Source organism: Nothobranchius furzeri, chromosome 16, assembly GCF_043380555.1.
Source record: "Nothobranchius furzeri strain GRZ-AD chromosome 16, NfurGRZ-RIMD1, whole genome shotgun sequence".
In the NCBI taxonomy this organism is placed as follows: Eukaryota; Metazoa; Chordata; class Actinopteri; order Cyprinodontiformes; family Nothobranchiidae; genus Nothobranchius; species Nothobranchius furzeri.
Genome location: NC_091756.1, coordinates 62,879,585 through 62,899,422, shown reverse-complemented (window position 1 = coordinate 62,899,422; position 19,838 = coordinate 62,879,585). Strand labels below are relative to the sequence as shown.

Below are 19,838 nucleotides of genomic sequence, written 5' to 3'. Positions count from 1 at the left end.
TGATTCTGATTCAGTAACATAGAAACCCTTTCTGATTCTGATTCAGTAACATAGAAACCCTTTCTGATTCTGATTCAGTAACATAGAAACCCTTTCTGATTCTGATTCAGTAACATAGAAACCCTTTCTGATTCTGATTCAGTAACATAGAAACCCTTTCTGATTCTGATTCAGTAACATAGAAACCCTTTCTGATTCTGATTCAGTAACATAGAAACCCTTTCTGATTCTGATTCAGTAACATAGAAACCCTTTCTGATTCTGATTCAGTAACATAGAAACCCTTTCTGATTCTGATTCAGTAACATAGAAAACCTTTCTGATTCTGATTAAGTAACATAGAAAACCTTTCTGATTCTGATTCAGTAACATAGAAAACCTTTCTGATTCTGATTCAGTAACATAGAAAACCTTTCTGATTCTGATTCAGTAACATAGAAAACCTTTCTGATTCTGATTCAGTAACATAGAAAACCTTTCTGATTCTGATTCAGTAACATAGAAAACCTTTCTGATTCTGATTCAGTAACATAGAAAACCTTTCTGATTCTGATTCAGTAACATAGAAAACCTTTCTGATTCTGATTCAGTAACATAGAAAACCTTTCTGATTCTGATTCAGTAACATAGAAACCCTTTCTGATTCTGATTCAGTAACATAGAAACCCTTTCTGATTCTGATTCAGTAACATAGAAAACCCTTTCTGATTCTGATTCAGTAACATAGAAACCCTTTCTGATTCTGATTCAGTAACATAGAAACCCTTTCTGATTCTGATTCAGTAACATAGAAACCCTTTCTGATTCTGATTCAGTAACATAGAAACCCTTTCTGATTCTGATTCAGTAACACAGAAACCCTTTCTGATTCTGATTCAGTAACACAGAAACCCTTTCTGATTCTGATTCAGTAACACAGAAAACCTTTCTGATTCTGATTCAGTAACACAGAAACCCTTTCTGATTCTGATTCAGTAACACAGAAAACCTTTCTGATTCTGATTCAGTAACACAGAAACCCTTTCTGATTCTGATTCAGTAACACAGAAAACCTTTCTGATTCTGATTCAGTAACACAGAAAACCTTTCTTATTCTGATTCAGTAACACAGAAAACCTTTCTGATTCTGATTCAGTAACACAGAAAACCTTTCTGATTCTGATTCAGTAACACAGAAAACCTTTCTGATTCTGATTCAGTAACACAGAAACCCTTTCTGATTCTGATTCAGTAACACAGAAACCCTTTCTGATTCTGATTCAGTAACACAGAAACCCTTTCTGATTCTGATTCAGTAACACAGAAACCCTTTCTGATTCTGATTCAGTAACACAGAAACCCTTTCTGATTCTGATTCAGTAACACAGAAACCCTTTCTGATTCTGATTCAGTAACACAGAAAACCTTTCTGATTCTGATTCAGTAACACAGAAACCCTTTCTGATTCTGATTCAGTAACACAGAAACCCTTTCTGATTCTGATTCAGTAACACAGAAACCCTTTCTGATTCTGATTCAGTAACACAGAAACCCTTTCTGATTCTGATTCAGTAACACAGAAACCCTTTCTGATTCTGATTCAGTAACACAGAAACCCTTTCTGATTCTGATTCAGTAACATAGAAACCCTTTCTGATTCTGATTCAGTAACATAGAAACCCTTTCTGATTCTGATTCAGTAACATAGAAACCCTTTCTGATTCTGATTCAGTAACACAGAAACCCTTTCTGATTCTGATTCAGTAACACAGAAACCCTTTCTGATTCTGATTCAGTAACACAGAAACCCTTTCTGATTCTGATTCAGTAACACAGAAACCCTTTCTGATTCTGATTCAGTAACATAGAAAACCTTTCTGATTCTGATTCAGTAACACAGAAACCCTTTCTGATTCTGATTCAGTAACACAGAAACCCTTTCTGATTCTGATTCAGTAACATAGAAACCCTTTCTGATTCTGATTCAGTAACATAGAAACCCTTTCTGATTCTGATTCAGTAACATAGAAACCCTTTCTGATTCTGATTCAGTAACACAGAAACCCTTTCTGATTCTGATTCAGTAACACAGAAACCCTTTCTGATTCTGATTCAGTAACATAGAAACCCTTTCTGATTCTGATTCAGTAACATAGAAAACCTTTCTGATTCTGATTCAGTAACATAGAAACCCTTTCTGATTCTGATTCAGTAACATAGAAACCCTTTCTGATTCTGATTCAGTAACACAGAAACCCTTTCTGATTCTGATTCAGTAACATAGAAACCCTTTCTGATTCTGATTCAGTAACATAGAAACCCTTTCTGATTCTGATTCAGTAACATAGAAACCCTTTCTGATTCTGATTCAGTAACATAGAAACCCTTTCTGATTCTGATTCAGTAACATAGAAACCCTTTCTGATTCTGATTCAGTAACATAGAAACCCTTTCTGATTCTGATTCAGTAACATAGAAACCCTTTCTGATTCTGATTCAGTAACATAGAAAACCCTTTCTGATTCTGATTCAGTAACATAGAAACCCTTTCTGATTCTGATTCAGTAACATAGAAACCCTTTCTGATTCTGATTCAGTAACATAGAAACCCTTTCTGATTCTGATTCAGTAACATAGAAACCCTTTCTGATTCTGATTCAGTAACATAGAAACCCTTTCTGATTCTGATTCAGTAACATAGAAAACCCTTTCTGATTCTGATTCAGTAACATAGAAACCCTTTCTGATTCTGATTCAGTAACATAGAAACCCTTTCTGATTCTGATTCAGTAACATAGAAACCCTTTCTGATTCTGATTCAGTAACATAGAAACCCTTTCTGATTCTGATTCAGTAACATAGAAACCCTTTCTGATTCTGATTCAGTAACATAGAAACCCTTTCTGATTCTGATTCAGTAACATAGAAACCCTTTCTGATTCTGATTCAGTAACATAGAAACCCTTTCTGATTCTGATTCAGTAACATAGAAACCCTTTCTGATTCTGATTCAGTAACATAGAAACCCTTTCTGATTCTGATTCAGTAACATAGAAAACCCTTTCTGATTCTGATTCAGTAACATAGAAACCCTTTCTGATTCTGATTCAGTAACATAGAAACCTTTCTGATTCTGATTCAGTAACATAGAAAACCTTTCTGATTCTGATTCAGTAACATAGAAACCCTTTCTGATTCTGATTCAGTAACATAGAAACCCTTTCTGATTCTGATTCAGTAACACAGAAAAACCTTTCTGATTCTGATTCAGTAACATAGAAAACCCTTTCTGATTCTGATTCAGTAACACAGAAACCCTTTCTGATTCTGATTCAGTAACACAGGAACCCTTTCTGATTCTGATTCAGTAACACAGAAACCCTTTCTGATTCTGATTCAGTAACACAGAAAACCTTTCTGATTCTGATTCAGTAACACAGAAAACCTTTCTGATTCTGATTCAGTAACACAGAAAACCTTTCTGATTCTGATTCAGTAACACAGAAAACCTTTCTGATTCTGATTCAGTAACACAGAAAACCTTTCTGATTCTGATTCAGTAACACAGAAAACCTTTCTGATTCTGATTCAGTAACACAGAAACCCTTTCTGATTCTGATTCAGTAACACAGAAAACCTTTCTGATTCTGATTCAGTAACACAGAAACCCTTTCTGATTCTGATTCAGTAACACAGAAAACCTTTCTGATTCTGATTCAGTAACACAGAAACCCTTTCTGATTCTGATTCAGTAACACAGAAAACCTTTCTGATTCTGATTCAGTAACACAGAAAACCTTTCTGATTCTGATTCAGTAACACAGAAAACCTTTCTGATTCTTATTCAGTAACACAGAAACCCTTTCTGATTCTGATTCAGTAACACAGAAACCCTTTCTGATTCTGATTCAGTAACACAGAAACCCTTTCTGATTCTGATTCAGTAACATAGAAACCCTTTCTGATTCTGATTCAGTAACACAGAAACCCTTTCTGATTCTGATTCAGTAACACAGAAAACCTTTCTGATTCTGATTCAGTAACACAGAAAACCTTTCTGATTCTGATTCAGTAACACAGAAACCCTTTCTGATTCTGATTCAGTAACACAGAAAACCTTTCTGATTCTGATTCAGTAACACAGAAACCCTTTCTGATTCTGATTCAGTAACACAGAAAACCTTTCTGATTCTGATTCAGTAACACAGAAACCCTTTCTGATTCTGATTCAGTAACACAGAAAACCTTTCTGATTCTGATTCAGTAACACAGAAAACCTTTCTGATTCTGATTCAGTAACACAGAAAACCTTTCTGATTCTGATTCAGTAACACAGAAACCCTTTCTGATTCTGATTCAGTAACACAGAAACCCTTTCTGATTCTGATTCAGTAACACAGAAACCCTTTCTGATTCTGATTCAGTAACATAGAAACCCTTTCTGATTCTGATTCAGTAACATAGAAACCCTTTCTGATTCTGATTCAGTAACACAGAAAACCTTTCTGATTCTGATTCAGTAACACAGAAACCCTTTCTGATTCTGATTCAGTAACACAGAAAACCTTTCTGATTCTGATTCAGTAACACAGAAACCCTTTCTGATTCTGATTCAGTAACACAGAAAACATTTCTGAATCTGATTCAGTAACACAGAAACCCTTTCTGATTCTGATTCAGTAACATAGAAAACCTTTCTGATTCTGATTCAGTAACATAGAAAACCTTTCTGATTCTGATTCAGTAACATAGAAAACCTTTCTGATTCTGATTCAGTAACATAGAAAACCTTTCTGATTCTGATTCAGTAACATAGAAACCCTTTCTGATTCTGATTCAGTAACATAGAAACCCTTTCTGATTCTGATTCAGTAACATAGAAAACCTTTCTGATTCTGATTCGGTAACATAGAAAACCTTTCTGATTCTGATTCAGTAACACAGAAACCCTTTCTGATTCTGATTCAGTAACACAGAAACCCTTTCTGATTCTGATTCAGTAACACAGAAAACCTTTCTGATTCTGATTCAGTAACACAGAAAACCTTTCTGATTCTGATTCAGTAACACAGAAAACCTTTCTGATTCTGATTCAGTAACACAGAAAACCTTTCTGATTCTGATTCAGTAACACAGAAAACCTTTCTGATTCTGATTCAGTAACACAGAAACCCTTTCTGATTCTGATTCAGTAACACAGAAACCCTTTCTGATTCTGATTCAGTAACATAGAAAACCTTTCTGATTCTGATTCAGTAACACAGAAACCCTTTCTGATTCTGATTCAGTAACATAGAAACCCTTTCTGATTCTGATTCAGTAACATAGAAAACCTTTCTGATTCTGATTCAGTAACATAGAAAACCTTTCTGATTCTGATTCAGTAACATAGAAAACCTTTCTGATTCTGATTCAGTAACATAGAAAACCTTTCTGATTCTGATTCAGTAACATAGAAAACCTTTCTGATTCTGATTCAGTAACATAGAAAACCTTTCTGATTCTGATTCAGTAACATAGAAACCCTTTCTGATTCTGATTCAGTAACACAGAAAACCTTTCTGATTCTGATTCAGTAACACAGAAACCCTTTCTGATTCTGATTCAGTAACACAGAAACCCTTTCTGATTCTGATTCAGTAACACAGAAAACCTTTCTGATTCTGATTCAGTAACACAGAAACCCTTTCTGATTCTGATTCAGTAACACAGAAAACCTTTCTGATTCTGATTCAGTAACACAGAAAACATTTCTGAATCTGATTCAGTAACACAGAAACCCTTTCTGATTCTGATTCAGTAACACAGAAAACCTTTCTGAATCTGATTCAGTAACACAGAAAACCTTTCTGATTCTGATTCAGTAACACAGAAACCCTTTCTGATTCTGATTCAGTAACACAGAAACCCTTTCTGATTCTGATTCAGTAACACAGAAACCCTTTCTAATTCTGATTCAGTAACATAGAAACCCTTTCTGATTCTGATTCAGTAACATAGAAACCCTTTCTGATTCTGATTCAGTAACATAGAAAACCTTTCTGATTCTGATTCAGTAACATAGAAAACCTTTCTGATTCTGATTCAGTAACATAGAAAACCTTTCTGATTCTGATTCAGTAACATAGAAACCCTTTCTGATTCTGATTCAGTAACATAGAAACCCTTTCTGATTCTGATTCAGTAACATAGAAACCCTTTCTGATTCTGATTCAGTAACATAGAAACCCTTTCTGATTCTGATTCAGTAACATAGAAACCCTTTCTGATTCTGATTCAGTAACATAGAAACCCTTTCTGATTCTGATTCAGTAACATAGAAACCCTTTCTGATTCTGATTCAGTAACATAGAAACCCTTTCTGATTCTGATTCAGTAACATAGAAACCCTTTCTGATTCTGATTCAGTAACATAGAAACCCTTTCTGATTCTGATTCAGTAACATAGAAACCCTTTCTGATTCTGATTCAGTAACATAGAAACCCTTTCTGATTCTGATTCAGTAACATAGAAACCCTTTCTGATTCTGATTCAGTAACATAGAAACCCTTTCTGATTCTGATTCAGTAACATAGAAACCCTTTCTGATTCTGATTCAGTAACATAGAAACCCTTTCTGATTCTGATTCAGTAACATAGAAAACCTTTCTGATTCTGATTCAGTAACATAGAAACCCTTTGACACATTTGAATTCATTTAAAAATGAGTCAGCAAAAACATAAAAACAACGGCCATTCTGATGGTTTAGGGATCAGGTGGCCCTTACGACGGAGTCTGTGCCTGTCATGATTGGTTGGGCCAAAGGTGCAGGTGAAAGAGTAGGAGGCAGACAGGTGAAGTTGTAAAAGGTTTCACCAAAATAAAAAGTACCTGTGAGGAAAACAATACAAGCAACTGGGAGAACAGGAGGATGCTTTTAACCAGTGGGATGGCGATTACCAAAACAGGAATAGATGAGCTGATTACTGATGGGAAGTCGATGATGTGCAGAGTCAATAAACAGAGCTGAGGGAAAAACTAAATCAAACTAAGGAATGTGCCCCCGCTGTCTTGTGAGGGGGTGGGTTTATATCCAGATCAAACAGAAGACTCCCGTAAGATTCCAAATGTCCTCATAAAGACGAAGAGCTGGTACATTAATCCTGAATCTGACATGGGATTATGACGTGGACCCTCGTTGCTAGCAACCTGGCATCGAGTTTACCAGGGAGGCTGAGGAGTGTGATTAAAGATGAAGTCACGTCCCTACCAGGGCATTGCCATGGTGGACGATGAGGATGGCGCTGCTGCAGTGACTAACAGCAAACCACCCATCCCGCCAAATGAGATGAAGAGATTCTCCGTAGAAACGAGCCACTAACAAACACGCATGCACACACGCACATGACTTGCTCAAGGGCACGTACATACATTTTACTGAATGGGAACACCACCCAGTCTGCCAGCCTTGAGGGACTTTCCGTGACCTCCACACTTTTGTACAATCAAACAAGATGTCCCTAGCAATATCTGGGGCCTTGACCAGCTCCCAAAAACATCATCCACCACACAAAGTATTGGTTTTGCTGCCTGCTGGTTTGCCAAAAAATTCTGAGACTGATCAAAGTATTGTTCTAGTGTCTCCTACTACTTAAGCAGCAGTGATTCTGGGCCAAGTCCCATAAGCTGACCAAGCTCTGTGGGACTCCCTCAACCTCAGATGTCTACCACAACATCAACAAGCAACAACTACCTTACAGCCAGATCTTCTCATCCAAGATACTAAAGTCCTTCTGCTTTGTTACAACAAATAAAGGCTAAGAGAAGCCCAGAACACAGATGGGTACCACTCCTTAGGCCTGCTTCACAGAGAGACCCTGATCATACTGGTTACAATAAGGTATTTATGTAGGCATTTGAATTGGAAATCTATTTGATAATTCTGCCTGGGATAAATGTGAGAAGACCCACAAAATACTTAGAATTCATTATCTGGTGACCATAAATCTTTGTTTATTCAAGGCAATTCTTAGAATATTCATCAGGATATCTTTTTCTGGACAACAGGATCCTCCCTATAGTTGTGTCTTTGGTTAAAATGTAACAGCTGCTAATAAAAATACGATCATTTACGATCTGTGAAAGACACTGTACATGTACGCTGAAGGCTTTGCTGTAAGAAAATACTTTTTACTCATTGTTGAAGGATCGTGCCTCTCACAGCTTCCTGTCAATTCAATGCTTAAGATGTGTGAATGCAACTTTATACACGGTTAGCATGACCATCCTAACAGTTCCAGTTTAGCATGTTGTGAGTAGAAGTAGCAAGTTGAGTCTATCTAACTAACTATCTAACTAACTAACTACTGTAACTAACTAACTAGTTTCTACAAAATTCATCACCACAGTTAAGATTAGTTGATAGGTTAGAGTCAGAGACACCGGTCAGAGGATGGAATACTCACTACAGAGCGAGTCAAGCACGAACGTTTGTGGAACTGGTTTTTCATGCCTGTGTCTGTGTCCTTTGCCAAATAAGAGGTCACATCTGTTTATTTTGTTGTGTGTTGAGCAGTTCCTTCTCCTAGGCCAGACAACTCTTTCCATGACAGCCGGGGCCAAGACCGGGATTCTGGCTTGTCCGGGGAAGGCAGCAGTTTGACAAACCACTCCAAACGTCAGCCAGCGTTTGACCCCTGGTAATGTCTTTCTTCTACTGTAATCTACTTTATTTATTTGTTTGCAAAAGAAACATTTTCACAACTTTGACAGGTACACAGATTAGTTTGCTGTTGCTGCTGTTGTAACAGGGCTGTCAAGTTTAACTGCATGCTGCCCATGTGAAGCAGCGGCTTTGACACAAATTGTCGGGTCTTGTTGAAAACTTCTCGGCTGGGACACCGTGCTGAGTTCCTTTACTTTCAGGACTGGCCCAGACACTGTGGTCTTGAATGCCTCTGAGCCATCCAAAGGAAAGGAGAAGCCGGGATTCTTCAGAGCAATAAAGAAGAAAAAGAAAAAATCTCAGATGGTAAGTTTAAAACATCTGAATTCAAAGATGCACGTTTATAAATCGTCTCTCCACACCATGATTCTCTTTCACTGCTTCGTCCTTTTGCTTCTTTACTGAAATGCTTTTGTTGTTGTCTTGTTTTATGTGCATCCTTGTTATCTGTGCCATCGGTTGTGTGCTTTTAAATTACAGATGGAAGTCCCTGATGGACGGCCTCCTGTCATCAAGAAATATATGTTCCCCCTCTTTAGTCCAAAGAATAGCATAAAGCATAACTCCTGTGTGAGAGTCCTTCCTGTAGTGCCGTCTTCTCCCAGGGTGCACGTTGCTTTACAATCTCCCTCCCACCTCCCACCCAGTGTCTTCTGTCTAACTGTATTTACTACATTCATCAGCACCGTTTTGTTGACTCATTTGAAGCTTGTTCCTCTTCGAGACTTACGTAATAATTTTTTGCTCGTTAACTTACTCGTGCTGGTTAGCGTTTCTGGCTAAGCACACACGATTTGCTTCTTTCCAAAAAGTAGTTGATCAAGTATTCAAAGTGTGTCTAAACCAAAACGTTAATAACAGAGCAGAACAGGACCGGAGATGAGATACAAGAACAGTCCCTGAGTATAAGGCCACCATATTTTGACACGTTAAACTGCCTACCACCTCTGCAGCAGTGATGGTGCGGCATGAAACCAGTGTTTGAGACTCCATTCACATTTCTATTTATAAGTGACAGTTTGTTCAGAGGCTGGCAGTGGGTGGGTGTTGGGGGGGAGTTACTGCTGATGACAGAGCACAAATAAATGCAATCTGGCCTGAAGGAATAAGGCAGTTAGAGCTGGTGAACACTTGATTGTATTTGATTAAAAAAAACACAGATAGGCTGGAAATGTAAAATTAAGTTTGTTCTCAAAAATTTGATTTTTATTTTCAAAAGAAGATCTATTGGCTCTCCATCTCAGATTAGTAAACACTCAGGATCTGATATTGTTGGACAGATTCTTAGATGTCCAGTTTATGGCTTTAAAGGAAACGTGTTCATCAGTAAAACCATCAACTTGTTTAAAGGGAGAGACACAATTAAAAATGGTAAATTGACTGTATTTTACATAGCACCTTCTACAGTCCTAGAACTTCCCAAGGTGCTTTATAACGCAATGGAACTGCGCTGCTCTGGGTGGCTGCATGTTGGAGTAGCTCTGTTGACTATATGTAAGTTTTGCCTTTTCTTGGACATTTTTTCTTCTACTTTCTCAAGAAAAACTGTATTTTTTTGGACATTTTACTTTTGTGTTTCTGGTGCTGTGAAGCTTGGAGGATTTTTACTGCTAATTTTTAGCTTTTTTTTTTACTTTTTGAGCATTTGTTATGATGCGTAACCATGGCAACAAGCTGTTTACAATCGGGAGCAGCTGATTAACATGGGAAAGGCTGAAATAATACCTCAACTGAAGCCACAAATCCCAAATGAGCTAAAACACAAGAAGCGTGGGTGACAAGTGGGAGCAAAACGGAGACAGAGAAAGAGGAAATTCAAAAAATCTCTTCCATTGATCATAATGGGCGATGTGGGATCACTGGCCAACAAGATGGAGGAACTCCAAGCTCTTTCAAGGACTCAGCCAGAGTTTCAGAACCGCTGGAGGAGATAATGCAAAGAAGGATTCTCCAGAGAATCAAGAAAATGATGGACAACCCTGAGCATTCTCTTCACAAGACTGTCCGACAACGGAAGAGTGTCTTCAGTCAGAGGCTTCTTCAGTTTGGCTGCAACACTGACCGCTACTGGAGATCCTTCCTGCCAACAGCCATTGTAATATACAACAACTCTTTGATGACTTGATTATTATTATTATTCTGAGCTACTACAGCAACCAGTTTCCCTCTGGGATTAATAAAGTCTTTTTGAATTGAATTTGATTTGAACTGAATTGAATCAGTCATTCATCCATTCACACACACACATTCACACACTGATGGTGATGAGCTACAGTGTAGCCACAGCTGTCCTGGCGCACACTAACAGAGGCAAGGCTGTTGAGCACAGGTGCTACCGGTCCCTCTGACCACCACCGGCAGGCACGGTGGGTTAAGTGGGTTAAAACCCTTTAGTTACTGGACAACCTGCTCTACCTCCTGAGCTACTGCTGCCCTTAAAAGGGTTTCTTGTGTGGGTTTGATAGTGAAGAGAAATGCTGAGATTTTATTTCTATTTGAAAGCAACTTAGTGTTTTTGGCTATATTACCAGTTTTAGATGTAACAAATACCACTCAAAGTCAAATGTAGACAGCAGACCATCAAAGACCTCATCAACAGTGTTTGAGCAGATATAAACCGCCGTGTCATCAGCATAATGATGCATTTGTTCTGGTCCAATTTTCATGTAAATTATAAAAAGTCCCAAACTAGAGGCTTGAAGCACATCTTCCAAGTGTCACCAAAACACGACTGAATAAATGGCATAAAGGTTTAAAGCTCAAAACAAGAAAAACTACTTTTATTTCTAGTAATAGAAGGAAATTATGAAACAATTAATAGGAAGTGACGATTGTGTGAGACTTACGATACCATGATCTAGGGTGGGATCAGTTACACAGCTGTACCGTGTCATGTGTTTTCGTATGAATTCTGCAGACCAATCAATACAACGCCACAGTCCTAAAATGAACTTTAGTCAGGGAGGTAACATTACTGATAAGGATCTCATGGATCGCTAGAAATCTTTTCTCTAAAGAACATTTAAATGTTTTAAAGGAAATCAAACATTTTCTGAACTAGCATACCTTTGACAGGCTCAAAACGACGGTATGGATGCGGTCATCCAGAAGTCCTCCAGGTCCTCAGGTCATCAGAGCAGCCGCCACAGAACTCGGGATAAAAGCAGAGACCGGAACCAAGAACGAGACCGAGACAAAGGCTGGCCACCTGAGAAGCTGTCCGATTCGCATTCTCCAGTGAGTCCCAGAGAGGAAAGAAGAGTATTGTTTTATTATTTCTGTTTTAAACTGTTTTTATTTAACAGATTGTTTGTCTTTTCAGAGTCAGCCACTAAAGTCACTTCGCAAGCTCCTACACCTCTCATCCTCCTCCTCCAACCAGACAGCATCCTCAGATATGCGCTACCAGCCGCTGCCTAACTCAACCTCCGCTCAAGGGGGTTTCTCTGAAAGCCAGGGTCACTCAGGGGTCAGCACGCCTCAGCTGAAGAGCCGACAGGCAGCCTACCCTCTGCCGGGACAGCTGGAGTCAGGCTGGCACTCGTCTGCCCTGGGCCGCCCAGAGGGCAACCCCTACCCAGAGCAAATGGGTGTCAAGGGGGGTCAGAATGGACACGGCTTTGGGCGCCCGTCCAGGTCTCGCATGCCAAACCTTAATGACCTGAAAGAGACGGCTCTGTAATCTCCATCTCTCTGCAGCTTTCACATCCACCTCAGCATTCTGCCTCCCTCCTGTTGCTCTTACACCTCCCTGTAAATCAGCTGCACACACACACACACACACACGCATAAACTCTCCCTCACACACACACACACCTAAACTCACACACACACACACACACACACGCATAAACTCTCTCTCACACACACACACCTAAACTCACACACACACACACACACACACACGCATAAACTCTCTCTCACACACACACACCTAAACTCACACACACACACACACACACACACACACACACACACACGCATAAACTCTCTCTCACACACACACACCTAAACTCACACACACACACACACACACACACACACACACACACACACGCATAAACTCTCTCTCACACACACACACACACCTAAACTCACACACACACACACACACACACACACACACACACACACACACACACGCATAAACTCTCACACACACACACACCTAAACTCACACACACACACACACACGCATAAACTCTCTCTCTCACACACACACACCTAAACTCACACACACACACACACACACACACACACACCAAACCTACTGTTGTAATCTCTGCTTGCAAACAGGCCAAAAGCCTTTTGCGTCTTAATTTTTTAAAGGCTTCCATGTTTGATAGACTTTATATATGATTAGTTATGTAATTTGTATTATATTATAAATTAAATATGTTAAAAACTCAGTGCACACACACACACACACACATGTGGATAGACGAAGTGTAGATTTGAAGTGTATTTTCTTGTTTTATGAAATGATTGATTTTACTGTGCAGTCGTTCCTTTAGACTACTCTAAGGCATTCTTAACTCCTAAAGTTTAACCAGGGGACTGGACAGGGACTGATGTCACTGGTGTTCATCTCACGCAGGATTGTAACTCTGACCAAGCGTCTTGCCCTTGGGTGTGCTCAGTCACTCTGGATATAAAAAGCTCAGTCGATGCAGCGTTCGTTGTAGCCGTACCAACAATCCGACCGCCTAAAAGCTTCAACTTGTTTACTCCTTTTGGCGATATTTAGGTCATTATGTCTTTATGAAATGCAGCCATTTTAGAAACTGACCAAAATAAACATGTTGTAGCTTACACTGCCCTCTGTAGGACGCACCTGTGTACTGCGCCCTGTGTGTCCTGTTCTGATTAAGCTCATCTTGATTAACAAGTTTATAATCATAATCATGAACTGTATGGTGAATTCTTTTTTCAAAAATTAACTATTGTCATTCAGTCGCAAACAATAGTTACATATAGATTAATTATTATAATAATAATAATATTCAGATTTCAAACTACCTCAAATGTAAATGGATGATTAGGATTTGCACACCTTTGAGCAAACCCTCCCCCTCTCTATCTCTCTCTACCACCCTCTCTCCCTCCCTCCCCCTCCCTGTCTCTCTCACCCTCTATCTCGCTCACTCTCTCTCTCTCTCACACACTCTCTCTCTCTCTCTCACACACACACACACACACACACACACACACACACACACACACACACGCGCGCGCACACACACACACACACACACACACACACACACACACACACACACACAAGATTTGTTAGTTTTTCCAGAAGAACCTTCCAAGTGGCTGAATTGTGATCAGATTTTAAAATACAAAAACTAAACTCTAAGCATCATCAGTTAACTGCTGTTAAAATAAATAAAAACACTAAACAAAAACATTTTTTTCCAATAAGAGGAAGTTCTTACAGCAGATAGATGACCACAAAAGCCATTGTTGGTGTTGTGAATCCCAACTGCTCGTTTTATTGCTTCTGTTTACCTTTGGGATTATTTAGACACCACGTTATGTGTTTATCCTCAGAATCTAAACCTCTGTGTTCTATAACAGGTCAAATATGTACATGTCTTCTACTTTATAAATGTAGAATATTCATTATAAGTTAGTTTGGTCAGTTTGTTTTAACTTGTTCATTGTTGATTAATGCTTTAGCTTTCATCTCCTGGCAATATTTATTCCCTATTATTAGTGCATCAAGTTTTCCTTTTTATACGATTTGGCTCAAAATACGTTTTGATAAAAGGACGAACAACTAAGTCCTTCAGGGGCACTTCTGAGTTAAAAGATGCTCATGAAACACGTGTGTGGAGTAACCAGGTAGGTAGGTTTTAACTGTTGCTAATCTGCCACGCCCGCCTCCAGGCATTCTGATATAATACTGTAATTCCCAGAGTTGGGACCAAGTCATTCATTTGTAAGCCTCGAGTCTTCACACTCATTCAAGTCTCAAGCCAAGTCCAACTATTAAACTTTGAATTTCAAATCCTAAACAAGTAATTTGACTAAATTTGTAACTTAAAGAGCAAGTCACCCCTACCAGATTCTTACTCAACTCCCACTTCCTGTTTGAAAAATGCAACAAATGCTGTTACCTAGCAGACCGAGAAGGCGGAGCCACTAACAAATACACACACACACACACACACACACACACACACGGGCTCACAACTAAATTGTGACATCGTATGGCACCAGCTAGCGTTCTACGGGACCACTTAGCCAACAGCGCTGACAGATTTAAATTCAAATGCAGTGCAGAGTTTTTACCTGACAACGGCACAACACTGACAGTTTTAGGCAGAAAATTAAAATTTTAACTAAAATGCATTAAAGTTCAAAACTATTGACTACACGTATCTGCAGCACGATTAGACACACATTTATATAGTTTATCAGAAAAAAGTAGATTTGGGGATGACTTGCTCTTTAATTACAGAGTAAAAAGACATCTTTTCTAGAGAAAGGTGACTGATACCTAAAATATTTGACAAAACAAGCAACAAACACAACTGAACCTAATCACAAGTAAAAGTGTTGATGTCTAATCTCCTAGTAAATATTAACTATTTTATGTTCAACCTATGTTATCTTAAGTATTTCTAGTCAGCACGGTCAGGTTCCAGTGAAATCAAGAGACGTTGTTGTTAAAGTTTAACTTCCTCTAAACAAGTCATCAAAATTTTAACTGGAGTCTGACTCCCGTTCATGTAGAGCGGCTCGAGTCCACTTCTCTGCTGTTTCCTTGATGGATGATGTGAAAAGGGAACTTTTGTGAGGATAGGAATAAATATAGATGTTCACTTGAATGCATTAAAGTCCTGCCCCACATGTACCCATTTTCTTTCTCGTTTGAACTTTGCTAATGGCCCTTGCTTACGTTTTAGCTGCCTAGTTTTGTTCTTCTATCCTTTTGTTGGAGTCCAAAAGAAGATTTCCCTCCTTTTTCACTTCAGCTAAAGCACCTGTTCACACTCCTGTTACTTGCTGGCTTTTGTGTCATTTCCATTTAAAATGTGTTTAATCATGTAACAGGTGGCTTCAAACACTATATTTCCAGGTTACCTCAAATCTGGTTGGGAATCACTGCACTGCTGTTTTGACTGCTGCACATGTTGAACCACTTGGGAAGAGCTTTTTAATACCTCTCCGAGTGTTGGTGGGGGGGTCTGTACTGTAACTGTTGGCAGAGAAACAGTCCTAACTTTTTTTAAATGATGCACTTAGAAGTGACGAGGCGGCTGCAGCAACGTTGCCCTGGACCTGTAAATTCCCGCTGAGCTGATGTTGATTTGACTGCGTGTGTGTGCAGCGTGTGTGTGCAGCGTGTGTGTGCAGCGTGTGTGTGCAGCGTGTGTGTGCAGCGTGTGTGTGCAGCGTGTGTGTGCAGCGTGTGTGTGCAGCGTGTGAAGACCGAGGCTGTAACAGAGTCCAACAGGACCACACGGTACCTGTCACAGAATAATTCACGTTGAGGGAGCACTGTGTATTATATTAATACTGGTGTGTGACTACTTGTTTGGTATTATTAACAAAAACATCTTCAGCAGCTGTTCAAATGAAATCAGTTATTAAGCTTGTGCTTTAGTTTAAGACACAAATTAGTAGCATAGTCCGTGTTATTCTGCTTTTTTCCTAATGAGAACATCAGCTTAATGATTTTAGAATATTTATGTTTACATATGTAAGAGTAAATCAACAATAAAATAAGCTCATTTGATTTAACAATCTTAAACTTTGGTTTATTTCATTTTAAAATAAATTAAACAACCATACTGGTTTTTTACTCCTTTGGCTTTACTGGGAGTGAAATGCCGTGAGACTGCGTTTTAGGACAGATCAACAACAGTGGATCAAAGGACACTAGATTCGTCCTCCTTCCCTGGATGGAGTTTTCTCTGAGCTTTGCCATAAACAGACGTGCATGTTACAGGCCACGTTTGAGTTACTGGATCTGTGACAACGCTCTCCTTTCGTTGGCATAAGGAAGGCTGGCCGGGGAAGGTTAGACCGTGAGGAAAAGAAGCAGTTCAGGTGCACTTGTTCATGCACATCAGCAGCTCCATCCTTACGGCGATGCGGGTGTGCCAGCCCAGCGGCAGCAGACGGATGAAACGAGCTATGATTGGTGGGCGCAGCAGGTTCTGCACAGTGGACATGCGGTCAGAGTTCCCGTAGAAAACCTGAGAAAGAAAGCGACAGAAAAGTGGATCTTTTACTCACAAGTCTAGGAGCAAAAGAAAAAAGTGTGTATCCTTGTCTGTTTGCATACCCTGTTGTTTCCTGTTTGGTCTTTATAATAAATCCAGTTGAGAGTCTCCACAGAGCGATACTGGATGCTGTATTTGGTGATCCACTCATCGGCGTCGCAGCGGCCCTGGGTCAGGATGCCGGACACCACACCTTCTTCCTTCAGGTCAATCTGGATCCACTGGTGCTGGTCGTTGAACTTGGACAACCATGCACACCTAACAAAACCTTGTTTTACTCTACAGATTACAGTACTGTGAGAACGCATTTGCCCCAGTACTGATTTATTCTAGTTTTTTCCCTTTTTTATTATTTTGCATTTTCTATGTACTCGTGTTATCTTTGATACTGGAAACATAAAGGCAGGGTAGAAAAGCAAAAACAATGAAACTGAATTCTGTAAGGAGGAAAACCCATATCACAGTGCTGTTTATGTACATGATGTTAACAGGACAGAATAGCATGTTTTACCCAAAGCCTTGGTTGTTGAGACGAGCCTTGTTAGGGATCCAGGAGGAGTACCAGCCAGTGTACTGGTCCTGATTGGAGCAGCTGATCTGGTCTGAGGTTATGGATCCTGATTCAAACCCCAGAGCTCTGTGATATGGACATTCTGTGGGTGGGAACATTTCAATTGTTGTGGTAATTTGTTATCAAAATGATAAAAATCCAAGAAAATAATTTGACTTCATTGCAGCAGTTTTGTAAATACAACATGAAGACTGTAAGTGTGTTGGCTCAGCTTTCCCATGTGTGATTGATAGCTGCAATGACCTTTGATACATGGGAGAATTGAATGAAAACGGCTGAAGAAGATGATCAGAGCGATACCTGGTGAGTGCCTCCTTGCTAATTCTACTGGCTAAAGGGCTCTCCCTATTTTGAGTTCCCTAATCTGCTCATCACATCACATTCCTGCACAGGTAATAGGATTATCTAAACAGCATTTGCTGCTGGTGTTTATTTTCATACCGCAAAATGTCAACGCAAGTCCATCTCAGATACAGTAAAAGATGATGACTGATGAATTCTGCAGAGTCTTAGCAGATGATAAAAGTGTAGAGGGAGAAACAACCTTCAACTGGGAGGTCCATTAGCTTCAACAGATCTCCTCCTGTCATACCTGCCTATGAAATAAAGGACACCCAGCACAGGTAAGTCAAGTGAACTTGGTTGAGTCCTTACCTGGCATACAGTTCAGTGCGTGACCCTGAGGTAGTGTGATCGGCAGGACAGGTGAGATGGGAGCAGGTGTGGGTGAATCAATGGACATGCAGTCACAGGTGCAGGCTTTGACCTTCCGTGTCCATGTCTCAATCACCTGCTGCTCCTCCTCCTGCAGCTCCTCCTCCTGGATGGCCTCTTCTTCCTGATGAACATGCAGGGACGAGTGAATCCAAGGTTACCCTCAGATACTTTTAAAATTACGTTTTAGGCTTCTAGTGAACTGATGTCTGACCTCTTGGGAATGCACAGTGATCAGGGCTGAGCAGGTGAACAAAAAAGCATTAAAATACAAAATTAGAAAACTTTCAGAGACACCAAAATTATTGTAATTATCCCCATAACTGTACTAAACATTTAGTCTTCGTGCAGAAGGAGGAAAGAAAAACGTCATTCCAACTCTCACTAACAACTCATTTTTGTCTCTTGATACAACTTGATGAGCTGCATTTTATTTCTAAGCATTGTGTGATTACTGAGATTGATTACTGCGACTATCATTTAAAAGAAACAAAGCACCTCTTGTGCGATGACTTACTCTGAGATAGAAGCAGGAGGAGCAGCACAGCAGCACGACTGGTAGTGACCTCCATCTTCTTCACCTGTGCTGGAATGACTTGTGATACCCAACTGTGGTGGATGGGATTACGGTAATCCCGCGGCCTGTGATGGCTTCTTCTAAAACTCTTTAGTGGCACTAAGATGCTTCACATGGGACACTTATACTGTACCTAAATTTCAGCAGCCACCCCATCAAAGGTTTAGAACCAGAGTTCATCCTGGTCAGGCTCACAGCAGCGTACTCCAATTTGGGCTTGTATGGCAAGTAATTTATGTATTAATTTAAAGTCCCTGCCTGTTCAAGTTGTTTGACATATTGATGCATTGGTTCAGTAAAGGCGTTTACTAGTTAGATTGTTTTGCCATCTAGTGATGCTTTTGTCCACCTGGCTGGAGCTAAAGGCTTTCAAGCAAAAAGTCCAACTGGTTGATCAAAAATCCTTACATATTTACTTTGTCAACAATATATTCTTACTTGCTGACCATCAACCGATAAAAGTGCACACTAGTTGACAACAGAATATTTTAAGCCTTAACTGGTAGAAATGTTATGTTCACTGGTCAACTAGTAGTCAATTAGTTACTGGAAAAACCTTACTAGTTAGGGCTGTTGGGCTACTAGTTGAACTCTATGGCTGACTAGTTGGACCAAAGGGTCGCTAAATTGCAAAAAAGTTTTAGGGTTAAAATTTATAAATGATAAATAACCTGCACTTGTACATTGCCTTTCTGAGTCATAGGACTTCAAAGCGCTACAGTAAGTGATTCATCCAATCACGTGCTGGTGGTGATGAGCTACATTGTACCCACAGCTGCCCTTGGGCACACTGACAGAGGCAAGGCTGCTGCACACAGGTGCCACTGGTCCCTCTGACCCCCACCAGCAGGCAAGGAGTGTGAAGTATCTTGCCCAAGGACCCAACAACTGACATAGACTGAGCCTAGTTTGGAACCAACAACCCACTGGTTACAGAGCAAACTCCTAACCACTGGCACCCCAATATGTCCAAAACATATATTATTGAGCTGCAATACCCGCCCTCCACACACACACACACACACACACACACACACACACACACACACAC

At 39.8% G+C, this 19,838-nt stretch overlaps 2 protein-coding genes across 7 annotated transcripts in view; one reads left to right on the top strand and one right to left on the bottom strand.

The window, feature by feature from the left end:
- Window positions 1–13,497, top strand: part of LOC107396052 (cyclin-dependent kinase-like 5) — a 92,338-nt gene extending 78,841 nt beyond the window's left edge. For 5 of the 6 annotated variants that reach the window (XM_054734715.2, XM_015975567.3, XM_015975565.3 and 2 more), the window contains 4 exons: window positions 8,536–8,659; window positions 8,886–8,991; window positions 11,761–11,922; window positions 12,008–13,497. In XM_054734715.2, the coding sequence (XP_054590690.2) occupies window positions 8,536–8,659; window positions 8,886–8,991; window positions 11,761–11,922; window positions 12,008–12,367 (752 nt within the window). In that variant the 3' untranslated portion in view covers window positions 12,368–13,497. Of the gene's footprint in view, window positions 1–8,535; window positions 8,660–8,885; window positions 8,992–9,165; window positions 9,292–11,760; window positions 11,923–12,007 lie in introns of all 6 variants that reach the window. The other variant, XM_054734717.2, reaches the window with a different exon arrangement.
- A 2,568-nt stretch (window positions 13,498–16,065) lies between these two features.
- Window positions 16,066–19,692, bottom strand: LOC107396062 (retinoschisin). Its single transcript, XM_015975586.3, has 6 exons — window positions 18,728–19,692; window positions 18,425–18,450; window positions 18,151–18,334; window positions 17,437–17,578; window positions 16,988–17,183; window positions 16,066–16,898 (listed from the first exon to the last, which is right to left on the bottom strand). Exons 1-6 carry the CDS (start codon window positions 18,780–18,782, stop codon window positions 16,746–16,748), a joined length of 756 nt encoding a protein of 251 aa, XP_015831072.1. The 5' UTR covers window positions 18,783–19,692; the 3' UTR covers window positions 16,066–16,745.
- Between the last annotated feature and the right edge of the window lie 146 nt (window positions 19,693–19,838).

Bases quoted from the DNA above. Each gene is read 5' to 3' on its own strand.
- LOC107396062 (XM_015975586.3), bottom strand. From the start codon at position 18,782: ATGGAGGTCACTACCAGTCGTGCTGCTGTGCTGCTCCTCCTGCTTCTA. The intron at 18,451-18,727 runs GTAAGTCATCGC...TCACCTGCTCAG, and splicing joins CCTCCTGCTTCTATCTCAGA to CCCTGATCACTGTGCATTCC. The intron at 17,579-18,150 runs GTAAGGACTCAA...TCCCACCCACAG, and splicing joins CGCACTGAACTGTATGCCAG to AATGTCCATATCACAGAGCT.